The 25,549-nt window shown below is 43.3% G+C and overlaps 1 protein-coding gene across 1 annotated transcript; it reads right to left on the bottom strand.

The window, feature by feature from the left end:
* Positions 1–3,450: 3,450 nt before the first annotated feature.
* Positions 3,451–4,380, bottom strand: LOC101342076 (olfactory receptor 13A1-like). The gene has a single exon (XM_004375006.1). It carries the CDS (start codon positions 4,378–4,380, stop codon positions 3,451–3,453), a length of 930 nt encoding a protein of 309 aa, XP_004375063.1.
* Between the last annotated feature and the right edge of the window lie 21,169 nt (positions 4,381–25,549).

Below are 25,549 nucleotides of genomic sequence, written 5' to 3'. Positions count from 1 at the left end.
ACTTTGCCTCTTGAGCTTCTCTTTCTCACTTCCCAAGGAACCTGAATAGATCATACAGTCATTAATTATAGCTAATTTATTCATCCATTCAACAATATTTATTGAGTCTCTATTATGTAAATCTATTGGAGATCTAAATGAGAGAAAATAAACCTGGCCCATACAGTCATATGGTCTAGTGCAACAGAAACACGTTAATCAAATAACCATTCAAATTAATGTAATATGTTCAGAACATAATGTAATATGTACAGAGGAACAGAGGCAAGGATGATGGCAGATTTCTTGTTAAAAGGAATGCTAGCAAGAAGACAGGTAGCAACATATTTAAAGCACTGAAAGACAAAAACAAAAACAAAAAACTGTCATTCTAAAATTCTATACCCAGCAAAAATATCTTTCAAAAATGAAGGTGAAATAATCACATTAAGTATAAATGGTTGAAACACTCTAATTAAAAGGCAGAGATTTTCAGACTGGATTAAAAAGTAAGACTTAACATATGCTATCTACAAAAACACACTTTAAATATAAAGACACAAACAGAGTAAAATTAAAAAGATGAAAAAACTATACCATGTTAATAGCAGTAAAAAGAATGGTGAAGTGACTATTTTAATATCAGGCAAAGAATATTAACAGCAATAAAGAAGGACACTTCATGACAATAAAGGGATCAATTAATCAAGAAGAATTAAGAATCCTAAATGTTTATGCATCTAATAACAGAGCTTCAAAATACATGAAGCAAAAATAGAGCTGCAAGGAGAAATACACAAATGTATCATTATAGTAGGAGATTTCACTACCCTTTTTCAATAACTGATAGAACAAGTAGATAGAAATTTAGCAAGAGTATAGTAGACTTGAACAGCACAATCATCAGTTTGGCTTCATTGACATTTATAGAATACCCAATAACAACAAAATATACATTCTTTCAAAGTGCACACAGAATAATTATCAAGAACATACACTAGCCCATAAAACCAGTCTCAACAAATTTAAAAGAATTCAAGTCATACGAAGTATGTTCTGTAACCACAATAGAATTAAATTAGAAATCAACAACAGAGATAACTGGAAAATACCCAAATATTTAGCAACTAAATAACACAATTCTAAATAACCCAATGGATTAAATAAGAAATTGAAACGAAAATTAGTATTGTGAATTTAATGAGAATGAAAATATAACATAGAGCAATTTGTGGGATGCCATTAAGCAATATTTAAGGGGAAGTTTACAGCACTATATCCCTCTTGTAGAGGACAGATCATGAAGAATTTCTAGCTTCATCCCATGAACAATAAGAAGCTACTCAAGGGCTATAAGCAGAGGAATGGCTTCATTAGATTTCAATATTTAAAATATCTAACATCAATGTCGACACACATGTGGAGCAACCAGAACTCTCATTCGTTGCTGGTAGGATCATAAAATGGTACAATCATTTCAGAAAAAAGACTGGCGATTTCTTATAAAACTAAACATACACCTATCTTATGACCCAACGATTCTACTCCTAGTTATTTACCCAAGAAAAATAAAAGCACGGCTGCAAAAGGACTTGCACACAAATGTGTAGAGCAGCTTTATTCACAATAGTCAAAAGTTAGGAACAATACAAATGTCCATCAACAGACAAATGGCTAAGTAAAATGTGGTATTGTCATACAGTGGAGTATTAATCAAAAAATAAAAAGGAACAAACTACTGACACATGCAACAACATGAGTGAATCAAAAAAATATTATGCAAAGTGAAATAACAGCAGCCAGACATAAAAGAATACGTAATTATATGATTCCATTTATATGACATTCTAGAACATGCAAAACTGATCTATGGTGGAAAATATCAGAACAGTGATGCCCTTAGGAGGTGAGGTGGGGGTTGACGGGAAGAGGCAGGAGGTAAGTTTATGAGGTGATGGTCATGCTCTGTACCTTGAGAAATGTTTGGGCTACAAAAAAGCTGTATGCATTTGTCAAAACCCAGCAAACGTACACTCTTATTTATGCATTTCCTTGTTTAAAAAAATTTACCTCAAAAGGAAAAAAAAAACTGTTAAAAAAAGTTGAACTCTAATTAATGATATGCATACTGATGTATTTATGAAGTGTACTGGTCTTTGCAACTTACTTTGAAATACATAAAAAGTAAGATGAGTAGATGGATAAATAGATGAGTAATAGAACAAATGTAATATCAAATTATGCTGTAAAATTCTTTCAACTTTATGTATGTTTAAAACCTTGCATAATCAAATGTGAAAATATAGATCTGGACACAAGGTATAGCAATAATCTTGGGCAATCAAGAATAGATGTAGGAAGACTAGGTAAAAATTGCCACGTCAACCAATAAGAACACTATGGCATCTTGGGTAGGTGCTAGAGATGGGAGAAGCATTGGATGTGAAGACTTTCAAGTGTAAGAATAAGATTTGGAGATGGTTTGGACAGAGAGGCTGGGAAAGAGTATCAAGAATTTGCCAATAATTGTGACTCTTGCAGCTGGATGAGGTTGAGGAGAATTGAAAGTCATGCATTTAGACCTGCTAAATGAGATTCCTGGAAGATTTCCAAGGAGCTATACTAGATGGGCAGTTATATCATGGGTCCAGGGCTCAGAGGTGAGGTTTGCACTGCAGCTATAAATCTGGATACCACTGGCAAATATTAACAATAAATGCAGGCGGGGCACAGATGAAATTACTGAGAGAAGAGGGTTGGGCTGAGACGATGAAGAACATTAACAAACTGAAGCTAGAAGCAGAGAATAAGACAAACGATAATAGTGGAAAGGGTACTGAGGAATTGAATCCATAAAAGCAATGTTGAAGAAGTTGTTGTAAAACTAAAGACAAAAGAGAACCCTTTCCTGCTATGGCAAAGCTTCCTGGTGAAGAATGATGACACCTTTTGTGAAAGGAAAAATAAAAAGAAATATACCTCCTTTCTAGTTAGAGTGGAAACCAGCTTGCACAGCTCGTCCTCTCTGCCACACCAGGGATAGGAGACTCATGGACTTGGTGAGGAGCCACCACACCAAGGGAGTTGGGTCAGAGAACCAGGGTCTGGGTGAGGCTCTCCACAGCAGGATATCAAGAAGACCCCATGTTGGAATGCACTAAGCAATGTGCTCAGGGAGCCTCATGCCCAAACTTGGTCTCCTACCCTGAAAGAAGTGACAGCGTCACCCCCCACATAAAGCCTTACTGCTGGGTGCCCTCGCTCCTGGCAGCCGTAGCCATGCCCCCAGGGTCAGGATTTGCTAATGTTCCAGGTAACACGCTGGGCAGCCCCATGGGGGAATCTCCTTATTTATAAATCTGTCCCATTAATTACCTTCTTGCTCCATGCCTCGTGCATCTGATTCTCAAAGTCATATTTTGAAATTCACAGAATTAACACCAGGAGAGTTCACCAGGTCACTCCCTTTCCTTACTGGGAGAAGGGGGTCACCTTTCGGAGTGCTGCTTTCACATCCTTGTTCCGAAGTGTGTAGATGAGTGGGTTCAGGGCGGAGCTGACCGCTGTGTACAGCACGGCCACCAGCTTGCTGTTCTCCATGGAGGCGCCGGAGCCCCGGAGGATGTAGGTGTAGATGACGGTGGAGTAGCACGAGGTGACCACCAGGAGGTGAGAGGAGCAGGTAGAGAAGGCACAGCTCTTGCCCACGGCCGAGCATATGCGCAGGATGCTGGCCACGATGCAACCGTAGGAGGCCGAGGTGAGCAGGAAGTTGACCACGTCAAAGTAGACATCAGCAATGATGATCATGATGCTGTTGAGGGCCGTAGGGCTACAGGATAACAGCAGCAGGGTGGGGATCTCACACAGGAAGTGCCGAATGCGGTTAGGGCTGCAGAAGTTCAGCTGTGCCATGAGGCCTGTATGCACGGACGTGCTGATGGCACTGACTATCCACACAGCTGAGGCCAGCAGTGCGCATAGTGGCCAGCTCACGATGGCACCATAGCACAGTGGCCGGCAGATGGCCACATAGCGGTCAAAGGCCATGGCTGTGAGCAGCAGCAGCTCGGCCCCCAGGAACCAGGTCAGGAAGAAGAGCTGGGCCAAGCAGCCCCCATAGGAGATGTTGTCTGCGAAGACCACTAGGCTCTCCAGGAGCTTGGGGACAATGGTGGACGTGCAGACGATGTCCAAAACGGCCAGGTTGGTGAAGAAGAAGTACATGGGGGTGTGCAGAACTGGGCTCAGGCTGACGGCTGTGACAATGAGGCCATTTCCTGCAAGGGCCATCAGGTAGAGGAAGAGGAAAAGGGCCGTGAGCAGGCCCCGGAGCCGGGGGTCTTCTGAGAAGCCCTGCAGGACAAAGTCCACTATGGTCGTGTGGTTGTCTGTTGCCATTTGGGAGAGACTATTGGGGTCCCTGGGCAGAAGGGGGCACAAGAGGGTGGGTGATGCCGTCCTCGGCCATGGCCCTGCTCTCACCCAAGCAGGGCTCTTTGGCAGCTTCGCCCAGAAAGCACGCAACTAAGGTATTAATGTGTCCCTTCATCCTGGGGGCAGTCAGGGAATTAGCTGTTCACCCTGGACCCTCCCAAGTGGCCTCTCCTCTCCCTGAAGATACCCTTCCCCCACAGCTTTCCCCTGTGGCCAGGCCAGCATCACGCTGGTCTCAGCACACCTCTTGATGACCAGGACTCACCACTGGCCCACCCAGACACCAGGCCAGGTGCTGGGACTCTGAATCCCAGGAAGAAAAGCCTGGGATGTGGCCGGGGCACCAAGTGCTCTGTTCTCCTGGCAGATGTAGCCTGGGGGTGTCAAGGGGCAGTTGGAGTCGGCTGCAGATTCACCTGTACAGGCTCTTTAGTCACAAGCATTACTGCCCGGCCAGCTTTGCCTGCTACAGGCTGTTCCCCAAGAAAGGGCGCACCCCCATGAGGGGGCAGCAGTAGGGATGCCCGCAGTTTGTATTGAGGCAGCTGATCCCACTGGCAAGAACCCCGACCCCAGTTCCAATCCCATCCCGTTTCTCCTGGCCTGGTGGTAAGCCTGCTCTTTCAGTGAGCGCCAGGCTGTGCACGGCTGGGGGCAGCAGGGATGGGCACACCCCAAGCCTCAGCACAGCTCTGTGATCTCCTGCCAACACAGGGACCCCAGGACCTCTGACCCACATCTCTGGGCAGGGCCCCACTCAGGGAGCAGCTGGATCCACCAGCACTGAGTGTCCCTTCCCTGGGGCATTGCAAACCCCAGTGGGGTTAGGAGAGTCCAAGGTCTTGCTCTGGATGCTTAGGGGTTGGGCTGAGGGCTTCCCAAAGGCACAGTGTCCACCACATGTGCATGTTTTAAATAAAAACATCTCCTCCACAGTGTAATACGAACAGGAGACGCTAGATATACGGGAGATGTAATTAGTCTTAGTGACCTGTTTGATGGAGCTGAAGAGTGGGAAAGTTCTGGGTTTTCGGACCATTCTGACTGCTGGTTGATTAATCCTCTCTCATATCTCGGTGCCTGTGGAGGAGTAGGGGTGGCACAGGCCTCAGGAAGACTTGACACTCAATCCACAGAAGGAGAGCCGAGAGCAGCAGGATGAAGCCCATCCAGGGAGCTCCACCTCTAAGGGTCCCTGCAAGACCCCACCCAGTGACCACCAAGACCCTCCACGTGCAGGCAATACCTGCATACCTTCCTCTGGCCTTAGCCCCTGAAGACGGAAGTCCACCCTGCACCAGATTTACAGAAACCTTGGCTGCTGGTCCCTGCTGAGTCAGCGACTTCCCATTCACTTTACAGACCGAGACCCACTTTGGAGATAAGACACCGTGTGTTGTTCCCCTCTTACCGGTAGATCAACCACACTGATCGGTTAGGACACTGAGCAGATGTGTGGCAGGTGCCGACACTTTACAGTTTCAAACTGAAATAGCAAAAGACACGAGCAAAGCACTTTTAGGAGCATTCTTTTCCCCATAATATATAAAATAGGTCAGGATAAAAACAAATCTGTCTTTTCAGAAACATCAAAAGCAAAATTAGGACAGACAGTCCAAGAGGCCAGGGGTGGACAGATAGACAGAAGCTATCCACTATTACCGTGTCCACTATTAATACAAAGGACACATCCCAATCATTTTCTGTCTGAACGTGATGCCACTTTTCATGGAAGATACATGACATCTTACTCTGGTGGGGAAGGTGACACGTGACCTGTGTCTAAAGCCCCGTGTCTCGCTGCTTAGGGGCTCCTTTGTTTGCTGTTGACCTTTAACTGGCAGCCACCCCCTTGGGTGGACGCTTCGTCTAGGGAGCAGCTAGGAGCAGCCCTGGAGAGCAATTACCCCATCTGGAGGTAGGGTGGCCCTACAGGGAGCAGTCCTGGGATGACTGGGCTCAATAAGCCAGGGCACCTCAGGTGGCTGGGGATGGGGCTTCCAGGGTGGAGGGTGCCTTTGTGCCTCATGGGCCAGGCCTGGCGGCTGAACTGATAGATCCCTGAGTGGGAAGTCCTTGCCATGATGACTTAGACAAGAGCCCGTGTACAAACAACCCCTGCGGGAAAGATGGGTTTCTGTTTAAACTGACTTCAGTTTTTAGAGCAGCTTTAGATTTACGGAAAAGTTGAGAAGATGGTACAAAGACCTCCCATACACTCCCCACCCAGGTTGCCCTGTTGTTAAGATCTTACAGCAGGGCAGAATATTTGTCACAATTAATGGACCAATATTGATTGATACATGTTTATTAACTCAAGTCTACACTTCATCCAGATTTCCCTAATGTCCTTTCTCTGCTGACCCTGGACCCCATCCTGGACCCCACCCAGGGTCCCGTTAATCATCATGTCTCCTCAAGCTCCTCTTGGCTGTGACAGTTTCTCAGACTTTCATTGCTTTTGATGGGCTTAACTGTTTTGAGAAGTAGCCAGGTGTTCTGTACAATATGCCTGAATTGGGATTTGTCTGATGTTTTTCTCATGATGAGACTATGGGTTTGGGGAGGAAGATCACAAAGGTAAAGTGCCCGTCTCATCACATCATATCAAAGGTACAATCAAAGTTATATCAATGTACTTCAATTCTATCAATAAACACATATTTTAAGCTCTGACCTATGATTAAATATTCCAGGTGACGGCCAGAATTGCAATAGAATTTCAGCAACTCAAGAATTTGAACAGTTCTGTTAATTTTTAGATGTGATATAACCTTCAGCTGTATCTGCTTTTCCTAAGTGAACACACTTTTTCTAAACAGATGACATTGATTCATAAAAATAATCAGTGAACAAGGATCCCTGCCATACAATTTCATGGCCCACAATAAGTGTCTTAGGTATATAGTGCTACTATAACAGAAATACCACAAGTGGATGGCTTTAACAAGCAAATTTATTCTCTCACAGTCTGAGTTCAGGATGCCAGCTCCACGGGAAGGCTTTCTCTCTCTGTCGGTTCTGGGGGAAGGTCCTTGTCATCAATCTTCCCTTGGTCTAGGAGATTTTCAGAGCAGGTACCCTGGGTCCAAAGCACGCACTCAGCACCCAGCACTTCTTTCTTGGTGGCATGAAGTCTCTCTCATCTCTGGTTGATTCTCTTTTTTATATCTCAGAAGAGATTGACTCAAAATACAACCTAATCCTGTAGATTGTGTCCTGTCTTATTAACATAACTGCCGCTAATCCTGCCTCATTAACAACACAACTTAAAAAAAAAAGAAAAGAAAACCATTGCCTTCGGGTTTCCAAGGAGTAGCTGGTGAATTTGAACTGCCAATCTTTTGGTTAGCAGCCGAATTCTTAACCACTGCGCCACCAAGGCTCCCACTAACATCATAGAGGTTAGGATTTACAACACATAGGATCATTGTGTCAGATTACATAATGGAGGACAACCATACAATACTGGGAATCATGGCCTAGCCTAGCTGACACACATTTTTGGGGGACACAATTCAATCCATAACAAGTAACCACAACGTATACAGACAAGCTTCCATATCCCTACTAACTGGTTGATAACATTTTTGCTGAGCACCTACCACAAGCACAAAATTGTCTGAGAGCTGCAGACAGTGGACCAGTCTCTTTCCTCAGAGGTTCAGGTTCACAAGGAGCGGGGAGGCCAGGGGGCAGGCTTAGCGCAATGTCAACTTAGCCTGACCAGGTTAAGGCTCTCTCCTGTGCTCCGCCTGTGGAGATACTAAGAGCAAAGTGAACTTTGTTCCAGGAGGAAAATACCTCACAATGACAGTATAAGGCAGAGAAGCAGCCTTGGAGAGGATTGTTTACAAGGGGGTGCAGAAGATGGTCCTTCTTTCCTCTGCAGGAAGCACTGAGGTTGGGGCAGATTCAGGGCACAGTCCCTGGGTGCCTTGGAGCAGTGGGTTGGCCTTGGAGAGTCTCCAGGTGAGGGAACGTGCAGCTGTGTTTGGGAGCATGCAGAGGGGAAGACCCTGAGAGGGCCGTGGGGATCACAGGAGGGGGAGCCAGGGCCAGGAGCTTCTGTGAGTGTCACACTCAGTGGGAAGACAGAGCAGGAGGCAGTGGGGACTCTGCCCTGGGCGTTACCACTTCAGGACTATTCTCTGACCCCACAACTTGTAGGCCTCAGAAGTGTGATGGCCATGAGGATGGGGAGGCCAGAGGGACGTGGGGATTGGCTCAAACTTTGTCTCCACTGCAGAAGCGAATGCAGGGCTGTCCCCCACCTTGCTCCCAGACCAAAAGGAAGAGACTCGAGGGCGGCTGTGAAAGAGGTTCTCAGAAAGACATGTGAGTGGACACCAACAGGGCCAGGGCACTACAGACTAGAGAGGCACCTCCGTAATACCCCAGAGAAGAAGCAGACTCCATGCAACCAGGCACTTGCTGAATTACAGAAAAATAAAAGCAGACCTGTCCTCATGTTCCTCCCCAGTCTGTGGCCCAGGCTCAGGTGCAGCTAAGCCCGCACAGCAGCAGCTATTCTCAGAGGACACAGCTCCCTGTGCAGCCCAATATCTGGGAAGGCGGTGAACAGTGCAGGTCACCAACCCCATCTCTGAGACTCTGACTCACAAGACCAAGGATGGAGCCTAAAGGATGCAGTGAACACAAGCCCCTCAACTCCAAGAAGCCCTGAGTGTCCTGACAGCAAGCGTTGGAAAAAAAGTCTACCTGGCGGCAGGTGTTGGATGGCTTCATTCATCAATTGCATCTGGCCCAGCTCCATCCAATGGAGGAGCCTTGTCTTGGACTCCGGGACCTGCTTCCCTGGAGACTTGTCTTCCCCTGTCCCACAGTTCCTGGATCCTTTTAACCCCTTCCCAGATTCTGCTCCTACCTATAAATATTAATCAGTGTCAACAAAGGCATTGAACCAGTTTGAAGCTTTTGTTTCACCTTATTTATGGCACCCTATGGAGAATTATGAATTCAAAGAAACTTAGAAAAAAAGTTACCATCAAGTTGACTCCAACTCATGATGACCTCATCCATGTGTGTCAGAGTAGAACTGTACTGCATAGGGTTTTCAGTGGCTGAGTTTTTAGAAGTAGATTGCCAAGCCTTTATTCTGAGGTGTCTCTGGGTGAACTTGAATTCTTCATCCTTTGTTAGCAGCTGAGCATGTTAACCATTTGCACCACCCAGGTACTTTCAAAGAAACTTAGAAACAACTAATTGAACCTTTTCATGCTACCTACTTGTTCTGCATTTTCTCAGCTACTTTGTGTCTGATTAATTGTGTTCATTCAACAAGTACCTGTGGTGTACTACTGTGTACCACACAGTCTGCTAGTCCCTGGGATACAACAGTGTAGACACAGGCAAAGCTTGCATTCCAGCAGGAGGATGGTCTCAAGTATCTAGTTATAATCAACATCACTCTGTCACTTATGGTGGCATCTACCACATGCGGGACCTTCACACAAGTCATCACACTTATCTCTGTCTATGCAGTTGGGAAGTGGCACTGCCATCATTCTCATCTAGTTTTGACTTCAGAACCCATGATTTTACCAATAAGCTAGGTTACTGTCAAAATCCTATGACATTAAAGGAGAAATAGACAACTCAACATGATAGTTGGAGAGTTTGATACACGACTGTCAATAACAGATAGAGCAACTAGACAGAAGATCAACAAGGAGAAAGAAGACTTGAACAACCCTACGAACCAGCTAGCCTAACAGGCATCCATAGAACACTCCACGCAACAACAGCAGAACACACATTCTTTTCACGGGCACATGGAACATTCTCCAGGGTAAACCATGTCCTAGGCCATAAAATAAACTACAGTGAATTTAAAAGTACTGAAATAACACAAAATATGTTCTACATCCACAGTGGAATGGAATTAGAAATTAATAACAAGAATAAATTTGGGAAACTTATTTATTTGTGGAAACAAAACAACGGACTCCTAAATACCTGTGGGTCAAAGAAGAAATCAAAATGGAAATTAGAAAATACTTTCTAGTGAATGAGAATAAAAATGCAACATACCAAATGTATTGATTTGCTCAGCACACAGATTGAATAAGTATGGTGAAAGAATACAATGCTGACGCCCAACTTTCCTGACTTTAAAACACACAGCATCCCCTTGTTCTGTTCCAGAGAATGCCTCTTGATCTACGTACAGGTTCCTCATGAGCACAATTAAACGTTCTGGAATTCCCATTCTTCGCAATGTTATTCATAATCTGTTACGATCCACACAGTCGACCGCCTTTGCATAGTCAATAAAACACAGGTAAACATCTTTCTGGTATTCTGTACTTTCAGCCATGATCCATCTGACATCAACAATGATATCCCTGGTTCCACGTCCTCTTCTGAATCTGCTTGAATTTCTGACAGTTCCTTGTTGATATACTGCTGCAGCTACTTTTGAATGATCTTCAGCAAAATTTTACTTGCTGTGATATTAATGATATTGTTGGATAATTTCCACATTCTGTTGGATCACTTTTCTTTGGAATAGGTATACATATGGATCTCTTCCAGTCAGTTGGCCAGGTAACTGTCTTCCAAATTTCTTGGCATAGAAGAGTGAGCACTTTCAGTGCTGCATTCATCTGTTGAAACATCTCAATTGGTATTCCATCAATTCCTGGAGCCTTGTTTTTCACTAATGCCTTCAGTGCACCTTGGACCTCTTCTTTCAGTACCATTGGTGCCTGATCATATTCTACGTCCTGAAATGACTGAATGTCGACCAATTCTTTTTGGTACAATGACTCCGTGTATTCCTTCTATCTTCTTTTGATGCTTCCCGCATCGTTTAATATTTCTATGTAGAATCCTCGAATATTGCAACTCAAGGCTTGAACTTTTTCTTCAGTTTTTTCAGCTTGAGAAATGTCAACAATGTTCTTCCCTTTTGGTTTTCTAACTCCAGGTCTTTGCACATATCATTATAATACTTTATTCGGTCTTCTGGAGCTGCCTTTTGAAATCTTCTATTCAGTTCTTTTATTACATCATTTTTTCCATTTCCTTTAGCTACTAGACATTTAAAAGATTCAGAGTCTCTTCTGACATCCATTTTGCTCTTTTCTCTTTCCTGTCTTTTTAATGACCTCTTACTTTCTTCACATAGGATGTCCCTTGATGTCATTCCACAACTCGTCTGGTCTTCGGTCATTAGTGTTCAATGAGTCAAATCAGTTGTTGAGATGGTTTCTAAATTCAGATGCGATGTACTCAAGGTCATATTTTGGCTTTCATGGACATGTTCTAATTTTCTTCAGCTTCAACTTGAACTTGCCTATGAGTAATTGATTGTTCCACAGTCAGCCCCTGGCCTTTTTCTGACTGATGATATTGAGCTTTTCCATCATCTCTTTGCACAGATGTAGTTGATTTGAGTCCTGTGTATTCCATCTGGTGAAGTCCACATGTGTAGTTGCCATTTATGTTGTTGAAAAAAGGTGTTTGCAGTGAAGAAGCTGTTGGTCTTGAAAATTCTATCATGCGATTTCTGGCATCATTTCTATCACCAAGGTCATATTTTCCACCGACCAATCTTTCTTTGTTTCCAACTTTCGTATTCCAACCACCAGTAATTATCAACGCATGCTGATTGTACAGTCGATCAGTTTCAGACTGCATAAGAAATCTTTAGTTTCTTCATCTTTGGCCTTAGTGCTTCGTATGTAAATTTGAATAATAGCCATATTACTTGGTCTTCTTTGTAGGCATATGGATATTATTCTATCACTGACAGCACTGAACTTCAGGATAGATCTTGAAATGTTCTTTTTGACGATGAATGCAATGCCATTCCTTTTCAAGTTGTCATTTCCGGCATAGTAGACCATATGATTGTCCGATTCAAAATGGCCAATACCAGTCCATTTCAGGTCACTAATGTCTAGGATATTGATGTTTATGTGTTCCATTTCATTTTTGATGATTTCCAATTTTCCTAGAGTCATACTTTATACCTTCCATGTTCCGATTATTAGTGAATGTTTACAGTTGTTTCTTTTCATTTTGAGTCATGCCACATTAGCAAATGAATAATGCAGATTATTCAATCTGTATGCTGAGCAAATAATCCTAAAAGCTGGACTATATGAAGAAGAACGGGGCACCAGGATTGGAGGAAGACTCATTAACAACCTGCGTTATGCAGATGACACAACCTTGCTTGCTGAAAATGAAGACAACTTGAAGCATTACTGATAAAGATCAAAGATCACAGCCTTTAGTATGGTTTACACCTCAACATAAAGAAAACAAAAATTCTCACAACTGGACCAATAAGCAACATCATGATAAAAGGAGAAAAGATTGAAGTTGTCAAGGATTTCATTTTACTTGGATCCACAATCAACACCCATGGAAGCAGCAGTCAAGAAATCAAACAACGCATTGCATTGGGCAAATCTGCTGCAAAAGACCTCTTTTAAAAAGCAAAGATGTTATTTTAAGGACTAGGGTGCACCTGACCCAAGCCATGGTATTTTCAATCCCATCATATGCATGTGAAAGCTGGATAATGAATAAGGAAGAATGAAGAAGAATTGATGCCTTTGAACTGTGGTGTTGAGGAAGAATATTGAATATACCATGGACTGCCAAAAGAATGAACAAATCTGTCTTGGAACAAGTACAACCAGAATGCTCCTTAGAAATAAGGACGGTGAGACTATGTCTTACATACATTGGACATGTTATCAGGAGGCATCAGTCCTTGGAGAAGGACATCATGCTTGGTAAAGTACAGGGTCAGTGAAAAAGAGGAAGACCCTCAGCAATATGTATTGACACAGTGGCTGCAACAATGGGCTCAAGCACAACAATGATAGTGAGCATGGCACAGGAATGGGCAGTGTTTAGTTCTGTAGTACATAGGGTCACTGAGTTGGAACCAGTTTGACGGCACTTAACAACAACAACAGATAACTAAGATACCCATGAAGCACTACAGTGTGATGTGAAAGTCGGCTTAGATTCGTTGTAAATGTATATTGAAAACTCTAGGGCAACCACTAAAACAAAATAATAAAAGAAATGTAATTGATATGCTTAAGATAGAAGAGAAAATGGAATCATACAAAATGCTCAGTTAAAACCAGAAATGGCAGAAAAGGAGTGGAAAAGAAAGAAAGAAACAAAGAACAAAAGCAACGACTGAAAAGCACTACAAATATGGTAAATATTAATCCAAATATATCAATAATCACATTAAATACGAATGGTGTAAATACACCAATTAAAGACAGAGACCATCAGAGTGGATTAAAAAAAAAGAAAGACCCAACTATATGTTGTCTACAAGAAACCCACTTTAAATATAAAGGCATAGATAGACTAAAAGTAAAGGGTTAGGGGAAGACATACCATGCTAACACTAATCAAAAGAAAGCTGGAATGGTTATGTTAATTTTAGACAAAGCCAACTTCAGAGTGAGGAAATCTATCAAAGATAAAAAGGTGCATTATACAATGATCAGGGGTCAACTCTCCAAGAAAACATAGCAATCCTAATAGTAGAGCATCAAAATACTTGAGACAAAATGATAGGACTACAAATAGACAAATCGACTATTGTAATTGGAGACCTCAATACCCCTCTATCAGTAATTAACAGATCCACCAGGTAGGATATAGTTGAAGTGAACAGCACCATTGTCAACTGGATCTAAAAGATATTTATAGAATATTTCATTCAACAATAGCAGAATACATATCATTTTCAAGCTGACGTGAACATTCACCAGTATAGACCACATTCTGGGCCATAACACACCTCTTAACAAATTTAAATGAATAGAAATCATACAAAGTATGCTCTCAGACCAAGATGGAATTAAACTAGAAATTAGTAACAGAAAAATACCTGGAAAATCTCAAATATTTAGAGATTAAACTGTTGTTGGTGTTGTTGTTAGGTGCCATTGAGCCAGTTCCAATTCATAGCGACACTATAGACAATTGAACGAAACACTGCCCCAAGATGCAGCATCCTCATAATCTTGTTATGATTGAGCCCATTGTTGCAGCCACTGTGTCAGTCTATCTTGTTGAAGGTCTCCCTCTTTTTTGAAAACCCTCTACTTTACCAAGCATGATGTCCTTCTCCAGGGACTGGTCCCTCATAATAACATGTCCAAATATGTGAGATGAAGTCTAGCCATCCTTGCTTCTAAGGAGCATTCTGGCTGTACTACTTCCAAGACAGATTTGTTCATTCTTCTGGCAGTCCATGATCTATTCAATATTCTTCACCAAAGGCATCAATTCTTCCTTGGTCTTCCTAATTTGTTGTTCAGCTTTTGCATGCCTGGCTTGGGTCAGGTGTCTTTAAAGTGACATCTTTGCTTTTTAAAAGAGGTCTTTTGCATCAGATTTGCCCAGTGCAATGCATTGTTTGATTTCTTGACTGCTGCTTCCATGAGTGTTGATTGTGGATCCAAGTAAAATGAAATCCTTGACAACTTCAATCTTTTCTCCATTGATCATGATGTTGCTCATTGGTCCAGTTGTGAGAATTTTTGTTTCCTTTATTCTGAGGTGTAATTCATACTAAAGGCTGTGGTCTTTGATCTTCATCAGTAAGTGCTTCGAGTCGTCTTCATTTTCAGCAAGCAAGGTTGTGTCATCTGCATAATGCAGGTTGTTAATAAGTCTTCCTTCAATCCTGATGCCCCATTCTTCTTTATAAAGTCCAGCTTCTTGGACTATTTGTTCAACATACAGATTGAATAAATATGGTAAAAGGGTACGGCTCTGACACATACCTTTTCTGATTTTAAACCACACAGTACCCCTTGTTCTGTTCAAATGACTGCCTCTTGGTCTTTGTACAGATTTCTCATCAGCACAATTAAGTATTCAGGAATGTTAACCATAATATGTTAAGATCCACACAATCAAATGCCTTTGCATAGTCGATAAAACACAGGTAAACATCTTCCTGGTATTCATTGCTTTCAGCCGCGATCCATCTGACATCAGCAATGATATGCCTTGTTCCAAGTCCTCTTCTGAATTCAGCTTGAATTTTTGGCAGTTCCCTGTCAAGGTGTTGCTGCAACTGCTTTTGAATGATCTTCAGCAAAATTTTACTTGCGTGTGATATTAATGATATTGTTTGATAATTCCGCATTCTGCTGGATCAGCTTTCTTTTGAAGAAGCATAAATATGGATCTCTTCCAGTCGGCGAGGTAGCTGTCTTCCAAATTTCTTGGCATAGATGAGTGAGCACTTCCAGCCCTGCATCCGTTTGTTGAAACATCTCACTTGGTATTCTATCAATTCCTGTGTTTTGCCAGTGTCTTTATTGCAGCTTTAACTTTTTCCTCCAGTACCATGGGTTCTTGATCATATGCTACTTCTTGAAATGGTTGAAAGTAGACCATTTCTTTTTGGTGCAGTGATTCTGTGTATTCTTTCCATCTTCTTTTGATGTTTCCTGCATCGTTCAATATTTTGCCAATAGAATCCTTCATTATTGCAACTCCAGGCTTGAATTTTTTCTCCCATTCTTTCAGCTTGAGAAATGCTGAGTGTGTTCTTCTTCCCTTTGGATTTTCTAATTCCAGGTCTTTGCACATGTCATTATAATACTTTGTCTTCTTGATCTGCCTTTTGAAATTTTCTGTTCAGCTCTTCATCATTTCTTCCATTCACTTTAGCTACTCCACATTCAAGAGCAAGTTTCATAGTCTCTTCTGACATCCATTTTGGTCTTTTCTTCTTTCGTATCTTTTTAATGACCTCTTGCTTTCTTCATGTATGATGTCCTTGATGCCATTCTACAACTCATCTGGTCTTCAGTCATTAGTGTTCAATGCGTCAAATCTATTCTTGAGATGGTCTCTAAATTCAGGTGGTGTCATGGACTGAACTGGGTCCCCAAAAAATATGTGTATCAATTTGGCTAAGCCATGATTCCCAGTATTGTGTGGTTGTCCTCCATTTTGTGACTGATGAAATTTTCCTATATGATGTTAATCCTAATCTCTGCCTGTGGTTAAGGACCCAGAATTGAGTTATGTTGAAGAGGATTAGGGTGGGATGTAACAACCTTTCTTAGATCACATCCCTAATCCAATGTAAAGGGAGTATCCCTGGGGTATGGCCTGCATCACCTTTTGTCTTACAAGAGATAAAAGAGAGAAGCCGGCAGAGAGTTGGGGACCTCATACCACCAAGAAAGCAGCGCCGGCAGCAGAGCATGTCCTTTGGACCTGGGATTCCTGTGCGGAGAAGCTCCTAAACCAAGGAAAAATTGATGACAAGGACCTTCCTTCAGAGCGGACAGAGAAAGAAAGCCTTCCCCTAGAGCTGGCGCCCTGAATTTGGACTTCTAGCCTACTAGACTGTGAGAGAATAAATTTCTGTTTGTTAAAGCCATCCACTTGTGGTATTTCTGTTATAGCAGCACTAGACGACCAAGACAGGTGGGATATACTCAAGGTCCTACTTTGGCTCTCGTGGACTTGTTGTAATTTTCTTCAGCTTCAACTTGAACTTGCATATGAGCAATTGATGATCTGTTCCACATTCAGCCCCTAGCCTTGTTCTGACTGATGACATTGAGCTTTTCCATCGTCTCTTTGCACAGATGTAGTCAGTTTGATTCCTGTGTATTCCATTTGGTGAGGTCCACATGTAGAGTCACCATTTATGTTGGTGAAAAAATGTATTTGCAATGAAGAAGTCGTTAGTCTTGCAAAATTCTATCATGCGATCTCAGGCATCGTTTCTACCACCCAGGCCATATTTTCCAATGACTGATCCTTCTTCTTTGTTTCCAGTTTTTGCATTCCAATCACTAGTAATTATCACTGAATCTTGATTGCAGGTTTGATCAATTTCAGACTGTAGAAGTTGGTAAAAATCTTCAATTTCTTCATCTTTGGCATTAGTGGTTTGTGAGTAAATTTGAGTAATAGTCGTATTAACTTGTCTTCCTTGTAGGCATATGGATACTATCTTATCAGTTGTGGGGATATATGCCATTCAAACATGGCTTGCACTATTGACAACTGCAGCCCCCACAGGCCTCTATGCTGCACAGCATGTTGAGACTTGTCCCCAACATGTTGAGACTTGTCCCCAACATGTTGAGACTTGTTCCCAACATGTTAAGACTTGTCACGATTTGTTTTCCCAAACCTATTGTCCCTTTACTGATTGGCTTGTTTACCTGAATTCCTTCTCCCTTGCAGCACCCAAAGCCCATTGTTCTGTTAATTGCTTTATTGCTTGCTGTATTGACTATAAGATAAACTCCTGGGACTGAAGCGGGGTTGACTCCTCAGAGTGACCCTCCTGGCCCCACTTCTCTGTAAGAGTTGTGTTTGGTTACTGTCTCCGACGCTCGCTGTGACAATCACTGACCGCGTTGTACTTCAGGATAGACCTTGAAATGTTCTTTTTGACAATGAATGCACCATCATTTCTCTTCAATTTATGATTCCCAGCATAGCAGACCATATGATTGTCAGATTCAAAATGGCCAATACCAGTCTGTATCAGCTCACTAATGCCTAGGATATTGATCTTTATGAGGTCCAATTCATTTTTGATGATTTCCAATTTTTCTAGGTTCATACTTCATACAGTCCACATTTCTATGATTAATGGATGTTTGCAGCTGTTTCTTCTCATTTTGAGTCGCATCACATCATCAAATGAAGGTTCTGAAAGCTTGACTCCATCCACATCAATAATATCACATCATCAAATGAAGGTTCTGAGAGCTTGACTCGATCCACATCAACAAGGTCAACTCTACTTTGAGGAGGCAGCTCTTCCCCAGCCGTCTTTTGAGTGCCTTCCAATCTGAGGGGCTCATCTTTCAGCACTATATCAGACAATGTTCTTCTGCTATTCATAAGGTTTTTACTGGCTAATTTTTTTCAGAAGTAGACTACAAGTTCTTTTTCCTAGTCTGTCAGCTCAGCTGAAACCTGTCGACAATGGGTGGCCGTGCTGGTATTTAAATACTGGTGGCATAGCTTCCAGCATCACAGCGACAGGCAAGCCACCACAGTACAACAAACTGACAGATGCATGGGGGGGAGATTAACTACACCCTACTAAATAAAACATGAGTCAAAGAAAAAGCCTCAAGGGAAAGTTTAAAAATATTCTTAACTAGATGAAAATAAAAATACAACTTCTCAAAGTTGTGAGGTGCAGCAAAAATAGTGCTTAGAATGAAATGTATAGCATTGAATGCATATGTTAGAAAAGATGAAAGATTTAAAACCAATAATATAAGCTTCCACCTTAGGAAACTAGAGAAATAAGAGCAAATTAAATCCAAAGTAAGGAGAAGAAAAGAAATAACAAACTTAGAGCAGAAACAAATGAATCTGAAAACAGGATATCAATGGAGAAAATCAATGAAACCAAATGGCTGGCTCTTCGAAAAGATCAATAAAATTGCTAAAACTCTAGCCAGGCTAATCAAGGAAAAAAGAGAGGAGACACAAAAGTACTAGTGACAAAATGAAAGAGGGGTCACCACTACTGATTCCATGGACATTATAATGATAATAAAGGAATATTATGAACAACTCTATGCTCACAAATTTGATCACTGAGATGAAATGGAACTCCCTGAAAAACATAACCTACCAAAACACACAAGGAGAAATAAACAATCTGAATAGGTCTACATTAAAGAAATTGAATCAATAATAACAGTCTTCTAAAACAGAGAGCACCAGGCCCAGATGTTTTCACTTCTGAATTCTACCAAACATTTAAAGAAGAAATGCTACCAATTCTCTAAAATCTCTTGCAGAAAACAGAAGCAGAGGGAATACTTCCTAACTCATTCTATAAGGCCAGCATTATCCTAATACCAATACCAGACAAAGACATTACAAAAAAGGAAAACTGCAGGTTAATGCCTTTCAGGAACATAGATGCAAAAATCCTTAACAAAATACTAGCAAATTGAATCCTACATTGTATTTTAAAAAATGCGTATACCACGACTAAGTGAAATCTATTCCAGATATGCAACACTGGATCAATATTTCAAACCAATTAATGTAATCCATGCCATCAACAGGCTAAAGAAGAAAAATCACCTCATCATACCAATCAATACAGGAAAAACTTTTGACAAAATCCAACACCCATTTTTGATTTAAAAAAAAAAAAAAAAACTCATCTATTTAATAGATGTGAACTTCCTCAACTTGAAAAAGAACTTCTGCAGAAAGCCTGCAACTAACAGCATACTGAATGGTGAGGAACTAGGCTTTCTTCCCCCTAAGATCAAGACCAAGGCAAGAATGTCCCCTCTCCCCACTCCTATGCAACATAGTATGGGAATCCTAGCTAATGCAATAGGACAAGAAAAGGAAATAAAAGGTATATACATTGAGAAGGAAGAAATAAAGCTGTTTTAGTTCACAAACGTCATGATTGTCTATGTAGAAAATCCCACAGAATGGGCAAAAAGTCCTGGAACTAATAAGTTATTACACCAAGGTTGCAGGATACGAGGTTAATATACAAAAGTAAATTGCTTACCTAAATGGCAGCAATGAACAAGTGAATTTTTAAATTAAAAAAAACACCAAGTACATTAGCACCAAAAAAGAAAAAAGAAATATATATAAAGCTAACAAAATATGTACAAGATATATGTGAGGAAAGTTACAAAACTCTGATGAAAGAAATCAAAGATCTAAAAAACAGAGAGATATTCTATATTTATGGATGGAAATACTCAATATTGCTAAGATGTTGGTTCTTCCCAACTTGATCTATAGATTCAACACAATTCCAAACAAAGTTCCAGTGATTTACTCTGTGGATATCTGCAAATGGATTCCATAGGAAGTTAAAAGATTCAAAAATAGCCAACACAATACTGAAGAAGAACAAAGTCAGAGGACTGACATCACCCAACTTCAATTCAAGATTTATTATAAAGCTACAATAATCAACCCAAAAAAAACCCCACACCAGTTGCCATAGAGTCAATTCTGACACATGGCAACCCCATATGTGTCAGAATAGAACTGTGCTCCATAGAGTTTTCGGTGACTGAGTTTTTGAAAGTAAATCACCAGGCCTTTCTTCTGAGGCACCCGTGTGGATTCTAACCACCAACCTTTCGATTAGTAGCTGAGCACTCAACCCTTTGTGCCATCTAACACAGTGTGCTATTGGTGAAAGAACAGACAAATAGATCAGTGGAACAGAATAGAAAGCCTAGAAATACACCCACACAAACATTATCTACCGATATTTCACAAAGAAGCAAAGGCAATTCAATGGAGAAAGGATAGTCTTGTCAACAAATGGTCCTGGAACAACTATATCTCCACACGCAAAAAAAAAAAAAAAAAGAATCTAGAAAGAGATAGTTCACCTTTCACAAAATTCAATTCAAAATGTATCATAGACCTGTAAAACTTCTAGAAGATAACAGAGGAGAAAATCCAGGTGATCATGGGTTTGGTGATGAATTTCTACGTACAACACCAAAAGCATGATCTATTAAAGAAAATATTGGTAGTTGGACTTCATTAAAATTTAAAACTTCTGCTCTGTGAAAGATGCTGCTAAGGTAATGAAAAGAGAAACCACAGACCCAGAGAAAATATTTGCAAAACATATATCTGATAAAGGATTTGTATCCAAAATATGCAAATAACTCTTAAAACTCAACAATAAGAAATAAGTAACCCAATTTAAAAGTAGACAAAAGATCTGAACAGACACCTCATCAAAAAAGATCTAAAATGGCAAATAAGTATGACATTAGGGAATTGCAAATTAAAACGAGATACCACTACACACCTGTTGTTATTGCTGTTGTTAGCTCCCATCAAGTCAGTTCAGACTCATAGCGATCCCCTGTGTGCAGAGTCCAACTGCTCGATAGGATTTTCAAGGCTGTGACCTTTCGAAAGCAGATCACCAGGCCTTCCTCCCAAGTCACCTCGGGGTGAGTTTGAACTGCCAACTTTTCAGCTAGTAGTCGAGCACTTAGCCATTTGTACCACCCAGGGACTCCACACACCTATTAGAATGGCTAAAATCCAAAGCACTGACAACACCAAATGTTGGCGAGGATGTCAACCAACAGAAACTCTCATTGATGGTGGGAATACAAAATGGTAGAGCCGCTTTGGAAGATAATTTGGTAGTTTTTTACAAAGCTAAACATAGGCTTACTGTATGATCCAGTAATCACACTTCTAGGTATTTACCCAAATGAATTGAAAACTTAGGTCCATACAAACACACACCCACAAATGTTTATACTGTTTTATTCACATTGCCAAAAACTAGAAGCAAACGAGATGTCCTTCAATAGGTGAATGGATAAACAAGCTATGGTACATACAAACAATGGAATATTATTCAGCAATAAAACAAAATGAGCTATCACACTAAGAATAGACAAAAGGAATCTGAAGTTCATATTACTAAGTAAAGAAACTAGTCTGTAAAATCTACAAACTATATGATTCCAACTGTATCATATTCTGGAAAAGGCAAAACCATAGACATTGAAAAGATCAGAGATCAGGTGGAGGAAGGAGCCCAGTGCATTTTCAGGGTGGTGGCACTATTCTCCATGTACTGTAATGGTGGACACACGACATTAGGCTTTTGTCAAAACCATAGAAATCTACAAGACAAAGAGTGAACCCTAATGTAAACTATGAACTTTAATTAACAACAATGCATCAACATTGGTTCATCAGTTGTAAAAAATGTACCACATGAATACAAGATGTAATAGGGAAAAGGCTCTGTGTGTGTGTGTGTGTGTGTGTGTGTGTGTGTGTGTGTGTGTGGTAGGGGTGTATACAGGAACTCTGTACCTTCTGCTCAATTTTTCTGTAAATCTAAAACTGCTCTAAAAAATAAAAAGGAGCCCTGGTGGCCCAAACAGTTAAGTGCTTGGCTGCTGAAAATTTAGCCATTCAAAGCTACCCAGTCACTTCACAGGAGAAAGACCTGGTGATCTGCTTCCATAAAGATTGATGCTGTTGTTAGGTGCCGTTGAGTTGATTTTCACCTCATAGTGACCCAGTATGACAGAGTAGAACTTCCCCATAGAGTTTTCTAGGCTATAATCTTTATGGGAGCAGATCACCAGGTCTTTTCTCCCGCAAAGCGCTGGCTTGGTTTGAACCACCTACCTTTTGGTTAGCAGCTGAGCACTTAACCCTTTCCTATGGGGCAGTTCTACTATGTCACATGGGTTTGCTATGAGTCAAAATCTACTCAATGGCACCCAACAAAAACAACTAATAAAATTTTTTTTAAATAAATGGACTTGCTCTTCCTGTGACCAAAAGCAATTTTCTTTTTTTTTAAGGAAACTGAAAAACCACAGCCCCCCTGGAGTTTTCTTCCAACTCTCTCATCCTATGATGTCCCCAGGAGTACCATATTCTTCCTTCCCAGCCTGAGCTTCATGGTCAAGGATGCCTGAAGACCCACCTGCAGTTTAAGGAAAGAGACCACAGTGGGATCCTTGGCGAGTCCTTGGAGCCCCCAGGCAGTCAGGTCACCTGGTTTCTGGCTGCAAGGCAAAGCCTCAGAGTGATGAGGACAATTACACACCATGAGTCAATGCAATTGCTGTGCACGCAGTCCCTCCTCCCACCCCTCTGCTCGGGGTCACCTTTGCAGCTCACTGGAGACAGGGTGTGCCCTTTAGTGCTAGAAGCCCTCCTGTTTGCAGCTACAAAAAGAGGCCCAAATAGAAAACCTAGAAGCCTTCCTAAACTGCAGGTCCACCTGACAGGGGTCAGAGTGTTGAGCACCCCAGGCCGTGAGAGCGGAGACGCGGACACACCGGGGAGCAGCTCTCAGGTATTTAGATGTAGGTGCTGCCCAGGGCAGAGCCCTCCGTGTAGAAGTAGTAGAGCAGGAAGAGTGCGAGTGAGGCCAGGGCTGAGAGGTGCACACCCTCAGGGCTCAGGGCCGCCTCCTGCTGGTGCTCCTCCTCCTCGGCCTCTGGCTCCTCCAAGAGGCTGTCCACGGGCTCCTCTGCATCATCATACTCCTCCAGCACCAGGTCCCCAGACCCTCTGGGCAATGCGTCTTTCTCCCCCATAGGGATGGCGACAATGTCTTCATAGAAACTTTCTGAGGGGGGCTTCCCAGTCATTCCTGAACCTGCAAAGCCACACCAGAATCTTCTTGAAGAGATCCTCTTCCCGGTTCTAGCCCACCAACTGGCCTGCCCTCTGTGAGGTCTCTCATGCATGCAGGACCCTGGGCTCCTCTGCCCAAAGGGAGCACACAGCTTCCTTGGGGCCCTGGACTGGGGGATTCTGGGGTAGGACTTGCTGGTCATCTGGACCTCTGATGGCACCCCTAGAAAGTTTCCCAGCAATACAGGGCCCACGCTGGATCCAGGAGGTCCTCCAAGCTGTTCTCACACCCGAGCACCCCAGGAACCTAGGTCATCTTAACTCAGCCTGAACTCAGAAGCAAGTAATTCAGCCTGGGTTCTGCATCCCCGACACTTGTTGGGTCCATGGAGAGTCACAGAGCAGTGGCCACAGATGGGGACACCCTCCCTGGCATCAGAGAAGTGACAAACACAGAGGCCCTGTGATGGCTGGTGTCTCCTGGAGTGTACCGCCCCCTCAGCCTCCCCATCCTCAAACTCTGTGTGAACCGTACTCACACCCACCTACCCCTGCACTCTCCACGGCTGCGGCACCACTGAACCCCCAGGACCAGGGAGACAATGCCCAGGAGGGTGCCAAGGATGATGCAGACAGTCAAGGGCAGGGTCTCCACCTGGGGGGCAGCTGGAGGGGCTGTGGGAGGGCCTGTGGGAGGCAGGGAGGGGCCACAGCCATTGTGACCTGGGCCTAGATGACCCAGGCCTTTCTGAGAAGGAGGAGCGGTACCTGGAGGAGAGATGACCTTTGTGCTGACACTCAAGGCTGTTCATCTCCCAGAGAGACAGGGCTGAGGTCACAGTCCTGAGGGGACCCAGGAGGGAGGGCCCAAGGAGGAAGGACCAGGTGGGAGAACCCTGTGGGAGGACCCAGGTGGGAGAGCCCAGGAAGCCCCTGGTGGGAGAATTCAGGTGGTAGGGTTCTGGTAGGAGGGCCTAGGTGAGAGGGCTCAAGTGGGAAAGCCCAGGTGGATGAACCAGGTGCGTGGGCCCTGGTGGGGGGACCAGGCGGGAGGACTAGGTGGATGACTCAGGTGGTTGATCTAGGTGAGAGGGCCCAGGTGGGAGGGCTTAGGTGGGCATACCCATGTGGTAAAAGAACTCAGGTGGGAGAATGCAGGTGAGTGAGCCCAAGTGGATAGCTCTTATCATCTCCACTCACCTCAGCTGTGCTTTGGAGACAGGCTTACAATGTCCAAGAGGACACAGCCCCTCAGGGCCCCAGACCAGACATAGAGAAAGACCCTTGGAGCAGCAGTGGATGGGGCCTGAGATGGCTACCCTGTCTCCCAGTTCCCCACCAGGCTAAGCAGGGCAGGCGGGAGTTTTAATCAGAGGAATGTAGCCATCCTGATGTTCTGGCACCCTGCCTCTGCCGCCCATCTGAGGAGAGGCCCAGCTGTGTCACGGCTTCAGGGGACTCCGAGGTGCCCCATCTGAGCTCCACTGCAGGGTCCCCTGGATGAAGCAGGCAGGGTAGAGGAGCAAGAGCTGAGGTTAGAGAAGGAGAGCACCTACCTGAGTCCCTCTCACCTGCAGGGAGAAATGAGAGCACCGGGGAGCAGGTGGGGAGGCACAGGCTCCAAGAGCCTGGACCATCCCTGGTGCCCTAGGGCTTCCTTCCCAGCCCCAAGTGAGCACCTGCGGAGCCCCCAGTGCCGTACTCACCCAGACGGGGCATCCGCAGCCACTCACTCAGGGGTGTGCCCTGAGTTCTGGGGGAACAGCAAGCCCAGGGGAAAGACCCCATAGCAGACTCCCTGGCCCTGCCCTGGCCCCGCCCAGACAAGGATGCCCCTGACCCCGCCCAGGCGGCCCGGTCACCCGCCCTGCCCAGATCAAACTGCCCCGGGCACCGTCCCACCCTCCCACCCTCAACACCTCTCACTGGAGCGTCCTCCTTGTGTTAGCAGTCTCCTTGTCCCCAGGGCGCT

Source organism: Trichechus manatus, unplaced genomic scaffold, assembly GCF_000243295.1.
Source record: "Trichechus manatus latirostris isolate Lorelei unplaced genomic scaffold, TriManLat1.0 scaffold00031, whole genome shotgun sequence".
Classification (NCBI taxonomy): Eukaryota; Metazoa; Chordata; class Mammalia; order Sirenia; family Trichechidae; genus Trichechus; species Trichechus manatus.
Note: the sequence above shows the minus strand (reverse complement) of the source record. Positions and strands in the feature narration are given on the sequence as shown.